Source organism: Cyrtonyx montezumae, unplaced genomic scaffold, assembly GCF_038088225.1.
Source record: "Cyrtonyx montezumae isolate F1298 unplaced genomic scaffold, pur_monq_1.0 scaffold_3, whole genome shotgun sequence".
Taxonomy (NCBI): domain Eukaryota; kingdom Metazoa; phylum Chordata; class Aves; order Galliformes; family Odontophoridae; genus Cyrtonyx; species Cyrtonyx montezumae.
Window position 1 is genome coordinate 21,508,408 of NW_027072034.1, and position 20,939 is coordinate 21,529,346.

The following is a 20,939-nucleotide window of genomic DNA, read 5'->3' on the forward strand; positions in this document are numbered from 1 at the left end:
CTCCTTCTCTTCCTCCCAGGGCTCAGATTTGGCCCTAGAGGTACTAGTATAAATGCTCATTTCACTTTCCTGCTTTCAATCTAGCAGCACACTGGGAACCTTGAGGAGGCCTTGGCCAAAAGTTGCCCAGGCAGCAGACCTTGGATCCAATAAATGATGCCAACCTAAGCAGAACTACCAACAAATGTATAGGTGAGCTTCCCACACCAATAGCATGTGATTACCCAGATTTGGGATCAAGTTGGTGAGGGTTCTGAAGCACAAGTCATATGAGGAGTGGCTGAGGGAGCTGGGATTGTTTAGTATGAAGAAGAGGAGGCTCAGGTGTAAGCCCTTATCATTCTCTACAATGACCTGAAGGGAGGTTGTGGTGAACTTGGGGTCAGCCTCTTGTCCCAGGTAGCTGCCAGGACAAGGGGGAATAGCCTCCAGGGAAACCACAGGAGTCTCGTGTTGGATATTAGGAAAACAAATCTTCTCTAAAGGAATGGTGATGCACTGAAATGGGCTGCTCAGGGCAGTGGTGGAGTCATCGTCCCTGCAGGAGTTCAGGAACCGTGTGGATGTGGCACTGAGGGGCACGGTCAGAGGGCATGGTGGGGGTGGGCTGACAGCTGGACTGGATGACCCTGGGGGTCCTTCCTAACCTGAGTGATTCTGTGAGCAGCAGCCTGCTGCTGCTGTGCCCTGATGGGTGTCCAAGGGAACACCCCGCCCTCACTGGGTTTTTCCCTTCATTTCCGTTTCTTCTTTCTTTTTTTTTTTCTTTCTTTTTATTTATTTCTTTTCCCTCGTGAATGGCTATACAGCAATAAGGCACTTATATCTAGGTTTGTTTCCACATGGCAAAATCAAACAGCATTCATCACCGCAGAATGATGTAAACGTGGCTCCTTATCCTCCAGTGATTGCCTGCCTGGCAAAAAAAAAAAAAAAAAGCTTCAGAAACAATCGTTCTGAAACAAACAGGCGGAAAGCAAAGACCGGCAGTGTACTTTCCACATCAATAGCAAATACACTACTGATGTGGAAAGCAAACAGCTCCCGAGCAGAGGAGGGCCGGGCGGATGGCTGCGGCAGGTGCTCGGTACAGCCCCGGCTCACTGCAACGGGCTGAGAACTCCGACTCCGGGCTGAGGGGCCGCTCCGTAGGGCCGGCACAGCGCGGGGCACTGCCCGGCGGGGAGCGGGGCGCGGGCACACGGGGACCCCCGCACCCCGGGCCGGGCAGAGGGGACTCGGGCGGGGCGGGGTGGGGCGGGAGGGGGCGTGGCTTCCCGGCGCCGCCGTCGCCGATTGGTCGCCGCCCCTCCGGCCCCGCCCCACCCTCCGCGCCGCGGCCCCGCGCCGCCCGCCCGCCGGCCGCTGCTGCCGCCGGGCCCGATGGCGAGCACGTCGGCGGAGATCGTCGCCTTCCTGCTGACCATCTCCGGCTGGGTGCTGGTGTCCTCCACGCTGCCCACCGACTACTGGAAGGTGTCTTCCATCGACGGCACGGTCATCACCACCGCCACCTTCTGGGCCAACCTCTGGAAGACCTGCGTGACCGACTCCACCGGCGTCTCCAACTGCAAGGACTTCCCGTCCATGCTGGCGCTCGACGGTCAGACCCCGCCGCACAACCCAACCTCTCCCCACCTCCCCCCGGCTCCCCCGGCCGCGGCACCCCGTCCCTCATCCCCTGCACACGCAGCGGTCGCGCGTGGGGGGCGAGCGGACGCGTCGCGGGGCCGTGTCGGGGCTCAGCGCAGGGGACGATGCGGGCTCGCTGCTGCTTTGCCCGGTGCTCGTTAACGGGGACGTGGCCGCTCGGTTGGCGGACGGCAGCGTCGGGCTGTCCCGGTGCTGAGCTCGGAGCCGCGGGGGCTGAAGCGGGTGGGTGCCGCTGTGGGGGGGATCGGGGAGGGGGGATGCGGCCGTCCGAGCCCGCACAGCGGCAACACACCGCCAGTTATATGATAGCTTTGGGAGAAAGAGTGAAAGTGCGGCCGGCCCCGGTTTACAGCCTCAGGAGTGGCTGTCAATAAAGGGAGGAGAGGTTTTTTTAAAATAATGGCACCTTTTCCAAGTTTCTACGGCCATAAAGGAATAAACTATACAGCCTGCCCGTGGCTTTGATGCTCCAAAAAAAAAAAAAATCAAAAACAACCACGCCGGGCTGCCGGGGCACTCCCTGCGCAGGGTCCAGGCTGGTTCACTTCTTGAGAAAATTCTTTGAGTGGGACACTGATGCTGTCACGGCGGGGATTAATACTGCCATTAAGCAAATGAGTCCCAGTATCAGAAAACCTTGAATCCACCCTCAGGACGGGCAGGAGGTCAGGGTGCAGGCAGCCGTCAGGTGTCTGTGTTTCGGATGCTGCCTGCGGATGGAGTAGCACCGCCCTCGGGCCCCCTTTGCCCCAGCTCTATGGTGGCAGAGGGCTTTGCTGCTCCCACAGCGAGGAGGGACGGCAGCTTCATCCCACCGGTATCAGGGGCTTGGTGTAGGAATCAGTGGTTTCCAGGCTTTGGTGAGGAGCTGTGCAGTGTGAGCAGACGCTGCTGCGTGTTGGTCCCATGGGATCGGTTGTTCGGCTGCTTGGTTAGTGCTGGGTGAATCTGGTTTTAGAACGAGAGATGCAAAGTTGCAAACAAAGTATGCGGTGTTGGGATGTTTAAAATCCTCCTCCTCCCCTCCCCCAAACAAACAAACAAAAGAAACAACAGCAGAGTCCCTATTACTCCCCCCAAACCCAACTCAGAAAACATTGTGTTCTGGGTGACATGTCCCAGTTTTCCAAGAAATGAGTGTCTGAAGTAGCTGCTGTGCAAGGGAGCAGCTGGCAGAGCATCTGAATCCACATCTGGACAGGAATCATCCCATCCTTCTGCCAGAAGCTGTTTGACAGAGGTGGCTTCAGCGTCCCTGAACCGTGTCTCCAAGTGTGGCCAGATAGTGGTGTGCAAGCCCAGTAAATGAAACGTGGGCTGCAGAGCCAGCAGTGTGACCCCCAGCACATGGCAGGCTACCTTGGGGGTATTGCTGCAGCCAGAGCAGCCTCTGGGCTATAGCCTGGTCCCAGCTCTGCTCTTTGCAGCAATAGACTCCCTCTTCACCCTTTCCTGGTGTGGCAGCATGGCAGTGGACCCAGGGAAAGCAAAAAATGACTGACCTGGTGCCAATTCTGTCCCAGGAGTTGATGAGCAGAAGCAACAAGCCCTGTGGTGCATGCTTCACTCCTCGATGTGGTGAGGCAGGACTGAAGAGATGTTGAGACACTCCAGTGGGGTGCAGGAAAAGGCCTTCCTTCTTCAGAAAGAGTGTTGCAGTTTGGGTCAGGAGTAGCCAGGGGTCAGTCCCCATTGCCATTTTCTGGTGTGCATCATGGAGTGCAGATTCCTGGCAGTGGTGTGGCAGTAGGGCAGCACTTTGGGGCCGTCACACCGCCCAGGGGCCATTGGAGAAAATTACCTGTGTTCCTTTTCCACCTTCCCACATTCCTGTATAATAAATCTGAGCAGCTATCATTAAGGGCTGGCCCCTTAATACAGACCCCATGTTCTGCATATGAGCATTCTTGTATTCTTGTGGGGCTTCAAATCATTTTGGGTTTGCTTTTTCACACTGCTGACCATAGGCAGAAGCTTGGCGATGAAACCTCCTCCTCATGCAGGATGTAGCCGTTACTGTATTTCCAGCAGTGTATCCAATGACCTTTAGAAAGAACACAGCTGAACAAAAATTTACTTACCTTATGAAAGGAGGTATTGGAGCTTAGAAAAACATACAAAAGTGATGGGTGTGTGCTTTTAGAAGGAACCTGAGCTGTATCTGTAAGGTAAGCACTGGTACTTCACATGATGCAGACTGCAAGATGTTGCTGGAGGTATTCACTGTGAAAGTGGCAACCCCCATAATGCTATGCAAATGTTTTTGTGAGAATCATACAGTGCAAATGTGTGAATTCCTCATAGCTCTTCGAGAGCATGAGAGGCAAGCATGAGAGCGGTGAGGCAAGAAAGACGATAACCCAACAAGATTAATTTGAATGCGAGACAAAACACATTTGTTTGAAAAAAATACTTGAAATAGGTTTCTCTTGGAATGCTGCTAAACATGACTTTATGAGTAATGCATGTTTGTCTACTTGTCTGTTTAAAGCATACGGCTTTTTATTGCTTCAGAGCCTTGTTTGGGTGGTCATTGCGTGCACGACAAGGTGCCAGCTTCTTGCACATGCTGGTGACAGTACACATAATGCATTTCTGGGAAGGAGACGGTCTTTGGGTTTCAGTGAGAGAGGGTGAAATAGAAGAGTCTCACTTTCTGCATGATAAGCCTTGAGTCTTGCTTTCCAGCAAGCAAAGAAAGGGGACAGTTACAGTCACAGCTGCATGTGGTCCGTTGTAAGCTAGGCCAGAGCAGTTGGGCTGAGTTTGATACTGAGATTGATTTCACCCTCTCACACTTCCTGTTGCCACTGTCAGCTTGGTAGAGGCAACAAGTCTTCTGCTCTTCCATGTTTTTGGTGTAGATTATGACTGTTTTAGTTATTTTGTTTCAAAAGCGTGTGGCAGTTGGATAGCTGCTGTGGAGAGTTGAAACAAGTCCCACCTCGCTTGGCCTGCAGAATTTGGTGAAATATTTAGTGAGGAAGGTTATTCATTCAGCAGAGCTGAGCCATGCTCCAGCTCATGCAATTATAGTTGAAAATGATTTCTGTTGAGTGAGTTAATCATTTCTCGCTGTCTCACCACCTCTACCTATTTTAAAGCTGCGTATTGACCTTCAGGTAACAATTGAATTTCAGCCATGTTGTCCCTAGCGTATGCTAGTTATTTTGGTTGGGGTGAATATTTATTTCTTCTCCTCAGAGGCTCATAAAATAAAGGTTTAGAGGACCTCTGGGTGGATGTGTTCATGGTTCAGCACCTTAATGTGTCAATTAACTACTAACAGTGTCAATAAATTGGACCTGTCAAAAATAATAGCTACCTCACCAGTTTGCATCTCCTGCCTCACCTGGGTGCTACAAGAAATAAGTTGTGTGGAAAAGTAATAAAAGCAAATGTTTCCTTGCCTACCACAGCAAAAATGAACAAAGCGAGATTGCTGCCTTCATAAGCAATTGTGCCTTTATAAGCAATGAGAGCCCCATCTCGAAATCTTACTAACACCCTTTTCCTACTGACATCCTTTGGGTTTTGCCTGAGGGGGGAAAAAAAATGAGTGAGTGAAGTTACAGAGGTTGACACAAAAGCAAAATTTTAATTATTGCTGGAATTTGAAGCGAGCTGTTTGGGAGCACAGTTTTATTTCACCGTTGAGGAAATAGCGTGGTTAGCAGTGGTGGCCATCTCACCTGGTTTTAGATAACCACCAAATAGCTGTTTACTGTGAGTCACCCTAGGCTTGCTTTACAAAGCTTGCAGAAAAAATCAGGTGCAATTAATGTGATCTATTGTAGATAGCTCTGTTAGGATAAGGTGAATTATGCCTTAGAAATGCCAAGTTTTATCAACTGGTTGTACAGTCCAGTGAACATCAAAAGGTGTGCTCTACTTTTTGTTTTCTTGCAGATCCCAAACAAAAAGTAAACTAGCTTACATAGGACTTGTGAGAGGATCTCAAGGAAGATGGTAATCTTTAGATTTGGCTTTTAAATCTTTTACACTAAGTCTGTAGTTCTTCAGCTGAATTTGTCTCAAATCTTGTCATAAGCCCTATACTTCAGGGCGTGGTGGTGCTTCTTCTTTCCATTTAACGGTGTTTTGGGGGAAAGCATCTCCTTGGGATACCATAGAATGATGTATGAGATTTTTGATTATGGGTTTAGGAATATGAGAGGGACCTACTCAGAGAGGCACTTATTATGGGTCCTAACTCAGGGCTTCAGGCTCTTTAGTGCTGAGAGAAGACCAGAAGCAGCAACAGTTACCTAACTAAGCTTTCAGGAGAGCAGAAGGAAGGCTACCTGCTTTCTTTCTGCTACAACACTGGGAAGCATTATTCTTTATGTATGTTCAAAAGGTATTGAGGTACAGCAACCTGCCAATAAACATTTCTTCTTGAAGCCTTATGACCTAAGCTATCTCACAATTACTAAGGGAAAATATAAGCCTTATCAAATTATTCTGCGTCAACATGCTAATCTGGAATGGACTGCTCAAGGAGGTAGTTGAATCACTGTCCCTGGAGATGTTCAAGAAATGTTTAGATGTGGTACTAAGGGACATGGTTTAGTGAGGAAATACTGATGGTAGGTGGATGGTTGGGCCACATGATCTTGGAGGTCTTTTCCGATCTTGGTGATTCTACGATCCTATGATTCAATGCTGATAAACTCAGCACAACAGAAATCCAGAAGCAAAAAGAGAAAAATTGATTTGTATACGAACAACAAGATAATTTTTCAGCTCAAAGCTTGAACATGGTAATAACGCTGAAGTAACGCTTCATTAAGGAAAAATATCTGGAGTGTGTTTCTGTAAGAACTGAATATTTCTTCAGTGTCTTCCATTGTATAGTTTTTTCTAAAAATACAAGTTGTTAGGTATTATTGCATATAGAAAATAAGGGTTTTTACACATTATTGTAGATATCTAAAAATTAGAAGTCAACTCTGGTCTGGTTATCCTATGTTTTGTTTATTATCAGTGGTGTAATAAACGTTTCTCCAATGGGCAGCTCATCCAGCTACTGTAGAACTTCAATTTTAATGACAAGGTTGGACACCTGAGCAGCCATAAATGGCTCTCATATTCCAACATGAGAGTCCTGTGACTGTTACATTTATTTCATTGTATACTGTATTTCTTTAGGAGATTGTCTATGGAATCATGTAATAGGTAAATGATGTCTATATGCATGCTGACAGATGCCATTGGGTTTTGTTCCAAGATGTGTAGCGAGCACCTGAATTTTGTAGGGCTGATAGAATGTGGCATTATAGCCTACAAAATGCCGTGTAAGAGAATCAGAGACTGCCTTGAGTTGGAAGGGACCTCAGAGTTCATCTAGATCCAACCCCTTGCCATGGGCAGGGCTCCCAGCTACCAGATCAGGCTGCCAAGGGGCCCATCCAGTTTGTCCTTTAATGCCTTCTGGGATGGGGCATCTTGTGTGCTGTGTCATACACAAAGCTGTGAATCCATGGTTTCAAGCACGGAGTGATCATCCTGGAGCTGATATTCCTCCAGCAGCAACCAAAGTGAATGCCATTAATGAGTGTAGAAGAAGGCCAAGCACCTGTGATGGCCTCCTGCAGCTCAGGGACCTGCCAGCCAGACACAGATTTCTTCTAACTCAATTTATCCCATCTCTTTTTGCACCATATATCCCATGGAAAAGAGTCCTGCAGCTTCATTGCATGAACAGTAACACCTTTTGGTTTAAATCTATGGAAGTCTGTTTTCATTAAATGTCCCTAGTTCCTGTACTGATAAATCAGTTTTCTACATATTGAGGGCTTTTATGCAGGTTTTTTTTGTGTTTGTTTGTTTGTTATTCTGTAAAAGTGGGTGTAATGAGCAATGAAAACCTGGCTTGGCTCTCAACATTTCCACCCGCTGGAGATCAAAGAGAAAAGAATGAATGCACAAATAATGGAAGCCCATTTCCATTTTAAATGAGATGTAATAAGTCATGGAGAAAAACATCTTGTGACAGTTATTCAGCTGTGTAAGATTGTGGCGTTCCATGCAGTGGACAGTACTGTGTGATTATCACAGTGATTAATTGAGAAGGGAGAAAAGGACAGGCAATCCGCTGTCCTGTGGAAAGTCCAACTCCTGGGCAGTTGGATTTGGAGCAGCCTCAGCTGGCATGGCAACTCAACCAAATGCAGAGGCAAGGCACATGTCCAAAATTTGCTTTACCCAAAAGATAATTGGTGTCCATGAGGCTTAGCATGTATTTGAATTCCTTGCAGAACGAGGACCTTCTTGGCTGATCCTAATGAGATCAGTGGCACGTCCAGCCAGGCTCACCAGCCTGCTGCCAGTCCTGTTGCAGCTGTGGCACATGTGCAAGCAAGACTTCATGTGCTCTGAGAAGCCCTGCAACCTGAGACAGGCACCGTGCTCTTCAAACCGCAGTGGTCCAGCCTGTTGCAGATAGCATGCTCAATGCCACAGCATTATTTCTTCAAGCTCTGACTGCCATAGTATGTTTCTTAGGTGCTGGGCTCACATGGAGAACATATTCTTGCCGTCACTTAGAAGAACACACTCAGTGATCAGATGGCATTACTCCATCCAAGGTTCAATTTTGTTTGAAATAACTAATTCATGCCTGCTGCTGTGTGGGGTGAGGGGAGCTATAGTGAAACTCGTTGTGCTCCGTGCCCTCACACAAGCCTTACCTCTTCTCATTGCAGGTTACATCCAAGCCTGCAGAGGACTGATGATCTCTGCTGTCTGTCTGGGTTTCTTTGGCTCCATTTTCGGACTGGTTGGGATGAAGTGCACAAAAATCGGCGGCTCTGATCAAAATAAAGCAAGAATAGCTTGTTTAGCTGGACTGATTTTCATACTGTGTGGTAAATATACCTTACTTCTCCAAGTCTGTGTTTCTGGAGGCATACCATAGCTTTGCACACACAGTTCTACGTCACTTCATTGGCGTCAGGGTCAGGCCCAAAGCTTCTCTGCCCTTTCCACTGAGTGGTTTGTCTTATGCTTTTCAGGGCTGTGCTCCATGACTGGTTGTTCCCTGTATGCACACAGGATTACGTCTGAGTTCTTTGATCCTTCTTTTGTTGCACAAAAGTAAGTACTTTCCTGTAACAATAAATCTTTCAAAAAAGTATACCTTAAGTTTTGTGCTGCATGCCAGAATCTATTTATACAGGAAGCAAATGTTTCTCCTGCCGGGCAGAAAAGGAAAGTGGGCTGCAGTTTATTTGGTTATATTTTCCAACTGCTGAAATGTAATGAGCTGACACCTCTCTATAGAGTGATGCTTTTTTTATTTTTTTCTGACAGATTTTCAAGTCCAGATGCTAAAATTTGGATCATAAAATCACAGAATGGTTTGGGTTGGAAAGGACTTTAAAGCCCATCCTGTTCCAACCCCGTGCTGTGGGCAGGACTGCCACCCAGCAGCTCAGGCTGCCCAGGGCCCATCCAACCTGGCCTTGAGTGCCTCCAGGGATGGGGCAGCACAGCTCTCTGGGCAGCTGTGCCAGTGCCTCACTGCCCTCTGAGTGAAGAATTTCCTCCTCAGATCTAATCTAAATCTCCCCTCTTTTAATTTAAAACCTCTCCACCTTGTCCTGTACTCTACCTGAGTAAAGAGTCGGTCTCCCTCTTGTTTATAAGCTCCCTTCAGGTACTGAAAGGCTGCAGTGAGGTCCCCCTGGGGCCTTCTTTTCTCCATAAACCTTTTCAAAACCCATAAGTGTACAATGCTAACATCAGTACTTTGGCTACACATGTAATGAAACCTAAAGAACTACATGTTTATTGGACTGTAGACTCCATACGAGAAATAATGATCCATGAAGACTCTCCTTAAAGCTGTGAATGCTCAGAACTTTCAAAGGCAGCAATTCATTCATGAACCAAAGTTTGAATTTTGGAAGCATGTTTGAAAACATTGTCTGGCAACAAGAGCATCATAGGCTTTCACGCTGTGGCTTCTTATGTAACGTAAACTTATCCTTAAAGGCAAGATTTTCAAAACTTTCTTTGTGTTGATTCCAGAATATGTCAGGCATTGGGTATACATTTCCTTGAGATCCCAGTAATGTATCCTGAGCCTTTCCCTTTCTTTTCGATGGAAAGAAGGTGGTTTAACTGACTAAATACCCTTAGTAGGAACCACGTTCGCAGTAGGGCTGACGCTACTTCTCTCTTCTTGAAAACAATTTCATAATAGTTTCCCTCATAATTCTGCTATAGTTTCAGCTTCTTTGATACGTTAAGGACAGGATCCAAAGGCCACCAAAAGCTACAAGGATGTGAGCTACTATGAAGAAAATGGAGTCTGGCTATGCAGCTAGAAGTTAATTATTCATCAGGCTTACTGTTTTCAGAGAAAAATACCTCAGCGGTTGCCAGAATTCCCTTTCCTTCATTGTGTTCCCTCACTGTTCTGTTGGGAAAAAAAGCAGTCAGGCCTCATGGCAGAGTTTTACCACAAACAAATGAGAAAATAATGGTCATAAAACATCTTTTGCAGAAATTACATTTTCCCTGAAAAAAAAAATAAAATAGCATAGCACAACTGCCAGCACACATAATTGCAACTGCAAAGAAAACAATGGAGAGGGAAATTGTAATTGGACTTGCACGTGGTGTGCATGTGGTGTAGCTCGTGCAGTGATCTTATGTCAAATTAAGATAAAGGTGGCATTTGACTCCTTTCTCTCTAAATCAGTATGAAGGAGCAATTTATTTTGCTGCCTGCTGGGATCTCTTACTTTGATATACCTTGCAGAAGCATTAAATATGCCTTGCTGGCATATGATTGGAATTTGGCTTTGGCACTTCACTGAGGATGCCACCTTGGTTCAGCCATTCACTGTTTGCTGCACACTTTCTTCTGTAGTTATTCTGGTGATGTCCAAGAGAGGCTCAGGATACTGTTAGTGAAAAATGAATGACATGGGATCTTTAGCATCGTTTCGGCTGCCAGAATTTACTTCTTTGCATGGCCAAGAGTTGCCCTGAATGTGTACACGTCCAAGAGGAATCAGAGAGCTGCCCAGAGCTTGGAGCCCAGGAGACTTCTGGTTTGAATTCGTGTGGACACCCTGCATTTGAATTTCTAATTTGAATTTCAGGGACACCCTAAAGCCAGGCTTACTTAGAAAGAAGTCTTCTATGGGATTTTATGTTCCAACACAGTAGTTTGCATTACAGATGTAACACAGCTCCAGAAGTGTTGTTTGACCTCACACAATAACAAAGGGACTTGGTGACAGTGCAGGACACCTTGGTGCTGGATTTCATTTGTCTTCAGGCGTGACTAGTAGAAAAAACATCCGTGCATCTCTCTGATGTGCTGCCTTGCTTACGTTGCTTCCAGAGCTTATCTTCAGAAACTGTTTTGTCACTTTACTGCTTCCAATAAAAGCTTTTCTAGCTTTCATCCTTTTTGTCCCTTGGCACAATTTGAACTCATGATCATCATCGTTCTTCCTGATGAATGGCATGAGTTTATCCAAGTGAGCTGACTGACTTCCTTTTCTTGTAGGGAATTGTTTCCCCTCAGCCTTCTTTTCTGTGGCCTGGTGATGCACACAGTTCACTCAGGCCCTTTTTGCAGTGTCCTGTTGTCACATTGCTTCGAACCTGTTTATCATTTTCCATAAATTGTATGAACTGGACATTTAAAATCTATATTTCCATTGGGTAGTTGTGTTGATTTGCTGCACGGTTACAGTTGTTCTGTACATTAGCCCCAGAGTTCACTCAGTTGGCTAATGAAGCTACATCTGGTTTGCTTCATGGTCCTAACATATATATAACAGCCAGGATGTTTTATTTACTGGTAGTAATATTTACTTTGTCTCAGTGAATTATAGTGAAATGTCTGCTCTCAGCCTGCTGGGTGGGTGTAGCTGGAGGTGGTTGTAGTTGGTGGGGGCTGTGTGAGGACACAGACTTCGGAGTGTGGCTACTTTGGGTCTTACAGGCAAGAACTCTGAGAAGACTATGCTTCCTGTAAGGGTTTTAATGATAAAGAGAGAAGGGAAAAATAAGCAGTACAGCAATTTCTTCTCCTCTTATTAGCGTTTATTTTTTCAAGAGGCTTCAAAGTACAGGAAGTTTTTAATCCAATACATATTGGATATTGGAAGGTGGGGTAAGATTGGCTTCTTGACTATTAAAATCCTGGATTGGATAAAGTCCAGGGAGGCATATGCAGGTTGATATGCAATTGAAAATTCCTTGCAAGCACCAGTGTATATCAAAAAGTCTGTTATCTATGTGAAGATGTTAAGGAAGGACCAATTAGGCCAGCTCTGTAACTCAATTACATGGCATACGGCCATCAGCCAGGAACGGTCTATACATGCCAACTGCTCATGCACGTTACAATGAAATGTTGCTTAGAATGTACAAACAGTCCCAAGATCAAAGGCTGGGCTCCATGCCTTCAGCTTCCCAACTGTTAGGAAAAAGGCAGGCCACCTTTTTCTACCCAATTCAACCCAATTTAATCTTGATCTCTGTGCGCCTGAGGAGCTGCAAGAGAGCTTGCACTTGGCTACTAATTGGTCACCTTGCTTGGCTTACACGAGCCTCAGGGCAGCGGTTTATGCTGAAAATGAAGTAGCATTTCCCATGTTTTAGGCCAGTGAACTGGCAGGGGTGTTGTTACAGAAGCAGCCTTCCTGGCTCTGGGTCCAGCTGTGTCCTCCAGCACTCAGTGCTCTGTGCTGGCTTCTGAGGGGAGCCCAGGTGCACGCCACATACCACACTGTGCATGGAGGTGTCCTCACCTGGGGCTCACACTGTGCCACTTCCCATCTGTGCCCATCGCTTTGATCCTCCTCTGGAGCGCCCTGACAAAGGCACTCGAGGCTGCTGTGATTCAGCAGGCGTACTTTGGAGTTGAGTGCTATTTCTTGCATGCTGACTGTAACGAGGTCCTGGGTGATGAACTCTGCTGCACATATCTGCTTTCAATCAGAGAACTCCCAGACCTTGAACAGACAGAAATCTGCTCAGTCGTCTGAAAGCTGTCGCACAGGGGGTGGAAACATCAGCAGAATTGGAATTAAAACTTCATGCGAATGGGTATCTTGTAGTAGTGGAGTCACTGTCCCTGGAGATGTTGAAGAACTGTGTGGATGTGGCACTGAGGGACGTGCTTAGTGGCTGCTCGGACTAGATGGCCTTAGCAGCCTTTTCCAACCTCAGTGATTCTAGGAATCTATGATTTCACCTGCTTATTGAGTTATACCTCATGTATGCTCAGTCCAGAGCATGGATACGGAGAGGGAGAAATTCTGAGAGCAGGAGGGGAGTGTTAGGGACAGCTGTATGCTGTCGTGGGGATGAGCAGCCTCAGAGGAGGACTCACTGAAAGCTGCAGTCCGGACTGGAGGCAGTGGGAACAAACCTTTCAAGTGAGTGGGAGCTGGGCAATGTAAAAGGGCCAAAGAATCAGCCCCCCGTGGCCATCAGTCCTGAGGAGAGCTGGGAGTGAGGTGCTGGCTGCACGAGGCGGTGCCATGGCAGCAGTGCCTCATGTGTACAGGGGAAATAACGGAAAGAACTTAGCTGAGCATCACAGCTGCTGACTTTGCAATGAGGAATGTCTGCCAGCTGAAAGAATATATATCAAGAAGAAAAACCAATCAGTTTTTCTACTCTGAAAAGAAAGACGTTCCTTCTGCCTTTGTTAAACACGTTTATTAACTCCTGTAGGTATGAATTAGGAGCAGCTTTATTCATTGGATGGGCTGGAGCTTCACTCTGCATCATTGGTGGCAGTATATTCTGCTTCTCAATAGCTGACAACAGTAAATCTCCAAGGTAAAACCCAAGTTGCACTCACTGAAATAAATCAATATAGCACCTTTGTACTTGCTGTATGTGTGCAGTTTGATTACTTATCAGAAACACTTTGCCGTGAGGTCAGAGAAGGATTGTGTGCTTGAAGGAAAGTAATGGGATTTTAGGATAATTTTCTTTCCTTCATTCTTGTAATGAATGCAATTAAGAAAAACTACTTTCTCAGTACAAGTACTCGTGTTACGAATACTTGATACATTTGCTACAGCTGAAAAAAATATGCGTGCACGGATCGAGAAGTGTTCGGGTGCCCTGCCGTGGACTGACAGGTTTCCTTAATCCATAATCATCAGATTAAAAGGGAGCGAGCTGGGAGAGGAGGGATGGTAGTGAAGAGGCACAGCTGGAGGAGTTACTGCTCAGCTACGGGCTGCTGCGGCCTCAGTGCTACATCTGATCCGGCGCCAGTTTACTTGGCTGTGAACGAGGAACGCCAGTCTATGTAAAGGGCAATCACAGGGAGACGCTGGAGGGGAAACTGAATGAGAGCACATGGGGGAGGGAGGTGTCCCCTGCCTCCAGCAGGAGGAGCTTCACGTTGCCTTGCGTTTCTAGATAGCACTACAGAGTTTGGGTAAGAGATGCTACCTGGCTGTTGGTGGCTGATTGTCTTCTCTTTTCAGGAGAGCATATGCATACAATGGAGCCGCATCTGTGCTGTCGTCTCGTACAAAGATTCACAACAGTGTCCCAGACAAAACCTCACCTAAGCACTTTGACAAGAACGCTTATGTTTAAGTGTACTTTTCTAAGATCCAAAGCCAGTTTTCAAAATGAGTTTGTATGTTTCATTCAGGGTGATTTCCCCCCTCCCCCTCCCCACCTCCCCAAAACACAATGGAATTACCACTAAGACAATGAATTTGTAAGGTGTTATCTTGCAGCTTTTTTCCACGTTGGTGTAAATTTTATTATATTTTAAGATTGATGTTTGTATTGTAAAGTTTATACCTGCAAATCATGCCTTGATGCTGCTTTCTAAAAAAAAAATAAAAAGTAAAGAAGGTATTTACAGATGCAGTGTGTCAGTTGCTTCGGGAGCAGTCTCAGGTGGAGGTTGGTATGTAAATGTCCCACCACCCGCCAGCAGTGACGCTGGAATGGCACAGGACGTTGTAACTCCGTTGCCAGGCAGTGACAGTCAATGGGAATATGCGGACTCTTATCTCCTTGCGATATTGCCGGGGGTGTGAGAAAGTAAAAGTCACTTCAGTGCCACAGACTGCCCACAATTCAAACCCTGTACCTGAGAGTGGCCTCCAAAATCTTACATGAACTCCAGCACTCAGGGCCGTGCCCACTGCCCTGTTCCTCTCTACCCCGGAGGGAGTTAGCACCTCCTCCCAATTTCGTGTCGCCCACCAACTCGATACGTCTTCAAGTCCTGCATCCAAGTCACTGATGAAAACATTAGAGAACTGGCCCTGAAGAGCCACATTAGTGAGGGGCCCCCGGCCTGCCGTTACCCCACGTACTGAAGCTCTTTGAGCCCAACCCGTGGGGATTGGATCTATTTGTCTAACTGCACGCTGAGCGTTTTGTCCTGAAGGATACTGTGAGAAACAGTATTGAAGAACCTTGCTGGAATGCAGAAGTCTTAAATCAGCGCTTTTCCCTTAGCCAACGAGGTGGGTAACCTTGTCAGAAAAGGAGATTAAGTTCATCAAGCAGGACTTTCCCCTTCTGAACCCACTGGCTATGACCAACGACACCATTGTCTTTTCAGGTGTTTCTCAATGGCTACTAGAATAACCACCATAAATTTGCCAGGCACCCAAGTGAGACTGACCTTACTGGGGCCTTCCTTCTTGCCCTTCTTGGAACTGAGACAGAGTTTGCCAGCTTCTAGTCCACAGAGACCTCTCCACATTTCTAGCTCTTGGAAAAGAGAGGTCTTGTGATGATGTCAGCTCTTGGAGTACCCTGGGATGAATCCCTTTAGGTCTCATAGACCTATATGGATCCATTTGCAGCAGCAAATCCAATCCAAGTTCGGGATTGGCTGGGAGTTTATTATTACCACAGCCACAGTCCTCTAGCTCAGGGCTCTGGGAACCCCAGAATCCACCATCAGTATTTAAGACAGAGGCAAAGCAGGCATTATATGTCTCTGCTTTGCCAGCATCCCTATTTGTAAGGTAACCAACCTCGTGAAGAAACAGACTAATGTTATTTCCAGCCCTCCGCCGTTAGTTGAAATTGAAAACATTGAAAAAGCCCTTTTGGTCATCTCCTGCAGTTGCTGGCCCCATTCAACTCCCATTGAGCTGTGGTTGCATCAATTTTTCCTCTCTACAACAGCAAACACCTGTACAGCCCTTCCACATCACCTGACCCAACTTCCAGCAGCTCTACCCTTCCGCCAAAGATAAAAGACCTCTGCCCAGCCAAGCCAGCCTTGGCTGCAGCTTGGCTACAAGTGACTGGGATAAGAAACTGAAGGAGAAAGCTGAGGCAATACCAAGTGGCTTGCATTGGGAATGAGATCCATGACGTGCTGCCCAAGTAAAGCACAGAGTACTTAACACAGCCATTTTGGATCGTCTCAGCTATATTATTTTGCTTTAATTTGTATTTAAGTCAAACCCTCACTGTGTCTTTCCCAGGAAGTGGGCACCAGGGACCAAACCAATATGGACATACGTGCTCAAATTAAAGGTCATTATTTTCCTTACAACAGGCTGATGTGGGTTTTTATTTCCTTTTTTATTTTCTTTTGCTTTTATGTTAGAACTAAGTGTTTTTCCCCTATTGGAATTAAAAGGTAACTTCACAAAATAGGAGGCATTTAATAATAACTTTTATTTATGACACCTTTTTTTTCCCTTTGGCATTTATTGTAAACCACATTCAAAACTTAACATTTGAATACATGGAAACAGTCTATTTAAAACCTTCATAGGAAGTGGCAACATTATGATAAAATACAAGAAAATATGCATTTAAAAATCTTATAAAGTAATACTCCGCAGTAAATTCTGTTCACTGGTGAACGGGTTTTCTTGTAAGACCACGTTTGGTCTTGAAAGTAAACAGTGGCAAAATCACCTCAGTGAAATGAAGGATTTTCACCACTGACCTCACAAGGAAGAACAATGATCTCCGTTCCCAAATACTGATGGCCAGTAATGCACGCGTGATTGTACAAATCTCTTTGTACAAATTCAGGACTGAAAGACACGAGAGCTCTGTAAACAGTATTCCTTGAACAGCATGAGAAAGGAACAGGAAACACTCGATGATTTCAATTATATTTTCAAACTCAACAGCAACCAAAAAAGCAGTGCTTCCCACCAGGAACATAACTATTATATGTCTGAAGAATCACTCCAATCTGTTACAGTGACTAAGCTGCTTTTTAATGTGCTTGTATTATCAGCCTCATGAGGACCTGTAAAAACAGCAACAAAAAACAACAATAATACTATTGGGGGGGGGGGGGGAGGGAGTCATTTTTATATGTATTTATCTATTTGTATGTGAGCAAACAGCTGAAGACTTCAGGAAGTTCACAACTTCAGCCACTGAGGAAATTATCAGTGTTGATAACATGAAGACTGTCATAGAATATGATGCACAGTACAAACAGTGTCAATGTTACAGTCTATGTTATTTTTAAAGGGAAAAGCCAGCATGCAGTTTTAGCCCTTAAGCTCCTGGTAAAGCCAGGAGCTGCTGTGTGTGATTGAAGCAGTTTCCTTTCCATTGGTTCAAATAATATGACGGCCTGGCAGAACACTTGGGAAAGTATCTCAAGTGAGCTTCACAGCTGATTATTATTGTCAAGATCTGCCTATAGCGGGGGGCTGGGACTAGGTGATCTTAGAGGTCCCTTCCAACCCAAACCATTCAGTGATTCTACGTGTTTTAAAATTCCAATCTGAAGTTTCTTGGCAGCTTATACATAAATACAAACATCTTTTTCCTGTAATTCAGTATATGGTATTTTACAGTGTGTAATATAGTATACTTACGTTTTCTCCTAGGTGTGTCAGGCAATTAGAATTTATAATGTAGAAGAAAGAACATATTACCTTCCTGTTTTGGTACAGTCTTCTTTGGAAGACCCCACACGTGTACAACAGATGCAGCATTTGACTCATTTTTCTGAGCTGTTGGTGCCTTCTGACCACTAGTATCTTTCATCGACAGAAAGTCTTCTTCTATAGATGATATATCCCAGTCATCTTCATCGACTTCTGTGAACTGAGGGAGAAAAAAATGTGCATTTTATCTCTATTTCTCATCAAGTTCTGCTGCAAACAAATAGATTAAATAAATAAATAGATTAAATAAATAAACAAATAAATAAAGTAGTAGGTGAAACCACTGAAGAAAAATACTACGTACACGCATTAAAAGAGCTTTTCTTTCTGGAATATCACTATTCAAATGAGATGGAAAATCCTTTAAACATTAGAATCAATATTACTTACATGAAAATAAAGATAGCACATCATCACGCAGGGTTGCAGTTTAGTTTGCTATAGAAGCTCTCTGTACTCACACTAAAAAAGTAATACTGCAATAAAGGCCACTTCAATCTGAAACTCATTTATTTAAAGGGAAAATTAAATAATAACATTTAAAAACACGGTGTCCCAAGTTAAAGTATGCATACCTCCTAAGACAGACTGTTAGTACGTACCATTACTTTTAAATGAATGATGGGATTTGCATACTGAGTTCACAAAATGACTGTCGAACCAAACAGATAAAAAGGGCACAGACTTGCTGCCTTTGGGTTATCTCACTGGCCTGAGAACTAAATATCTTCATTCACCTTTTGAGAGAAGAGCTGCAGCATTTCCCTATTTGCCAATCAGCTGTGGTTCAATGGAATCCAGCCATTATTACAGACCTTACCCATAGTATGATAAAGATCATTTTTCAGAGTCAAAACCTTGTTTCACTACAGGCTCCGAATGTTACAATAAAATATAGAAAGTGCTTCTGCTGCACAGAAGATTCCAATGCTATCAGGTAACAGTGCAGGTTACATACATATTGGAGAGAAGTCCACAAATGTGAACACGTAGTGTGTTTTGAAAGAGGAGATCAGAGTAACACTGGCCTTTTTTGCAACATAATTCAATTTTTTACATTCATAGCTGTTGCAAACAGCTTTTCAGAAGCTGACAGATCTGTGTGCTGTGCTGTATTATTAACATACCAGGATTCAACATTTTGCTATTTCTAATTATCTGCATTTGGAGGGTGTGTCAGTGAGAACGTCGGAGTCACATACACACAGGAGAAGTGTTTCCTCATTCATTCAGTCTTTGATGACTTTAAAGTACAAAATACAGAGAAAGCTATCAATTTCAAACACAGTTCAGTATTGATCGAGTGTAAAATAAATGGCCTCGGTCAAAATAACTAAGCTATTTTATTAACTCAAGGACTCACGTCAAGAAATACTGGAACTCAACACAGTATGTGGCACAGGTAAACTCAGATAATGATTGCACATCTTCAGATAAGCACAGAGCCCCTGAGGTGTTCCTGAAGGATGTTCTGTAAAACACAGCCTTAGCAGAACGTGGCAGTGGATGTATTAGAGAGGCCTCATAATACAGTGGGGTTTGAGAATGAGTGTTAGCAGCTATTCCTACTTGAGCCACCTCACGCTGACAAAAAACAGATCTTGAGTGAAATGATCAAACTGATGGCATTTTGTGTGTATACTTTTAGGCACCTTTGAGAATCTTGAGTAAAACTTAGGTAATTACCTTGAACTTGCCTACCTTTAAACATGGAAATATTCACCTGAAGATACACACATTCCTATATAATTAGCAAAGAATACAAGGTGGGTGTGTTCTTTCATAAGGATTCCAGAAACAAAGTAGCAATCCTTGCCCTGGGTTCATAAATTCATTTCAATCTCATTATGCCCATACCACAACACGCCACTGTATATCCTTTACATTTTAAGTGAATTACAGCAACATTATTTTTGCTGAACATAGACTTTAAAGCTTACTTTACTACAGCTCTTTGCTCTTGAAGCCCCAGTGTCTTAATGCAGAGGCCAAACACTGACTGTTATTAAACATAACATCCCCTAACTGTAACTGTGCCTGTTTTACAGCATCACATCATCTGGCTGTGCAGAGAATTTGAAAATAACATCAGACCCAGAACTGCATTTCAATTGCCATGTCTGATCTGGTAATTCTGACTTTGGTAGGATGTGCAGCTCTCATGCAGTCAATGGACAGGCTAGATGTCAGCAGTGGCAACTAAGAGCAACCTACCACTGCAGTTCCATTCGTACTATCGCCCCTTCCATAAACTGCAATAGAAGTGTTGCTATTTTTGGGAGGAGTGCAATATTTCCTATTTAATTCTTGGTCAGGAAGCCCCAAGGTGTCAGTTTTATTAGGGATAACTGGATTTTCAGTAACCACTATTTGTTTCTTAAGTAAAATTAACATACAGGTAAGTATTTTACTGAATGATACAACTAGTATGTGGTCATCTGCTTCAATAACCTACTGCAATTGAAACTGCATTATCTGCTGCTGACTTCTGATTTGGAGTAGCTTTTGTTCTTATTAAAAACTGTAAATACTGATATGCACCAAAGTGACTTGATGATTATAAAACTTGATTGGGGTTTCACTAAAGCCTGAGGGGTAAAGAACAAGTTACATTAGCATCCTGACTGTGAACACATGCCATACTCAATGGACAGTTATGTAGCCTAAGAAAAGTATACGATTATTAACTAGATATAGAAAAACAAAGTATCATAATCAAAAGTATAATTTGTCCTCTCATTAAAATGCAATTAAAAGTTCCCTTCAGATAGAGCTCTAGAATTAAAAACCCTCTAAAATATTAGAGTGCCCAAAAGGGTACTCAGCTTTACCTCCGAAAACATCTTTGAGAATTAAGTTCTTCGATGCATCAATACAGGTTCAGCATGAAATAAAAAGTAACAGATCTAGTTCAATTGGGTAATATTCAGTTCCACCACTTAATAACGACTATTAAAATTAATACCTTGGGTTCTTGCACCTCTTCTTTCTTAATAAATGCTTGTGCAACATTAATCCCTCCAGCTGGCCTGCTCTTATTTCCATGGTTAGAAAGACTCTTCCCAACTTGTTCAGTCAGTTTTTGAATAACAGTTCCTACATGTTCATAAACAAAAAAGAATTACACTGACAGTTTGGAGTCAAAAGGCAGGCATGACAACTGCTCTCGAGGCTTTACTGTAAATCCCCTAAAAATCTCCCCCAGAGGAAAAGTCTGAGAAACACTGTTCTGGACAGAAGTCTCTTGGAAGTGCAGATTGTATCTTCCTCTGCATGCACTCACCTAACTTGTTACTCATCTAATTCTGTCTGACATCTCTAAGCACTACAGTAACATGAATATATTACCAAAAGAATAAATTGCATACATCACACATACGC

At 44.5% G+C, this 20,939-nt stretch overlaps 2 protein-coding genes across 3 annotated transcripts in view; one reads left to right on the top strand and one right to left on the bottom strand.

Moving 5' to 3' along the window:
• The first annotated feature begins 1,346 nt into the window (after positions 1 to 1,346).
• On the top strand, positions 1,347 to 14,516 carry CLDN10 (claudin 10). The gene is made up of 5 exons (XM_065740836.1): positions 1,347 to 1,603; positions 8,361 to 8,522; positions 8,670 to 8,751; positions 13,366 to 13,473; positions 14,136 to 14,516. Exons 1-5 carry the CDS (start codon positions 1,384 to 1,386, stop codon positions 14,248 to 14,250), a joined length of 687 nt encoding a protein of 228 aa, XP_065596908.1. The 5' UTR covers positions 1,347 to 1,383; the 3' UTR covers positions 14,251 to 14,516.
• Positions 14,517 to 16,264: 1,748 nt separating this feature from the next.
• The window catches only part of DZIP1 (DAZ interacting zinc finger protein 1), a 30,431-nt gene continuing 25,756 nt past the window's right edge, over positions 16,265 to 20,939 (bottom strand). For both annotated transcript variants that reach the window (XM_065744120.1, XM_065744119.1), the window contains 3 exons: positions 20,524 to 20,654; positions 17,547 to 17,718; positions 16,265 to 16,903 (listed from right to left, as the gene is read on the bottom strand). In XM_065744120.1, coding sequence (XP_065600192.1) covers positions 16,821 to 16,903; positions 17,547 to 17,718; positions 20,524 to 20,654 — 386 coding nt within the window. In that variant the 3' untranslated portion in view covers positions 16,265 to 16,820. The remainder of the gene's footprint in view (positions 16,904 to 17,546; positions 17,719 to 20,523; positions 20,655 to 20,939) is intronic.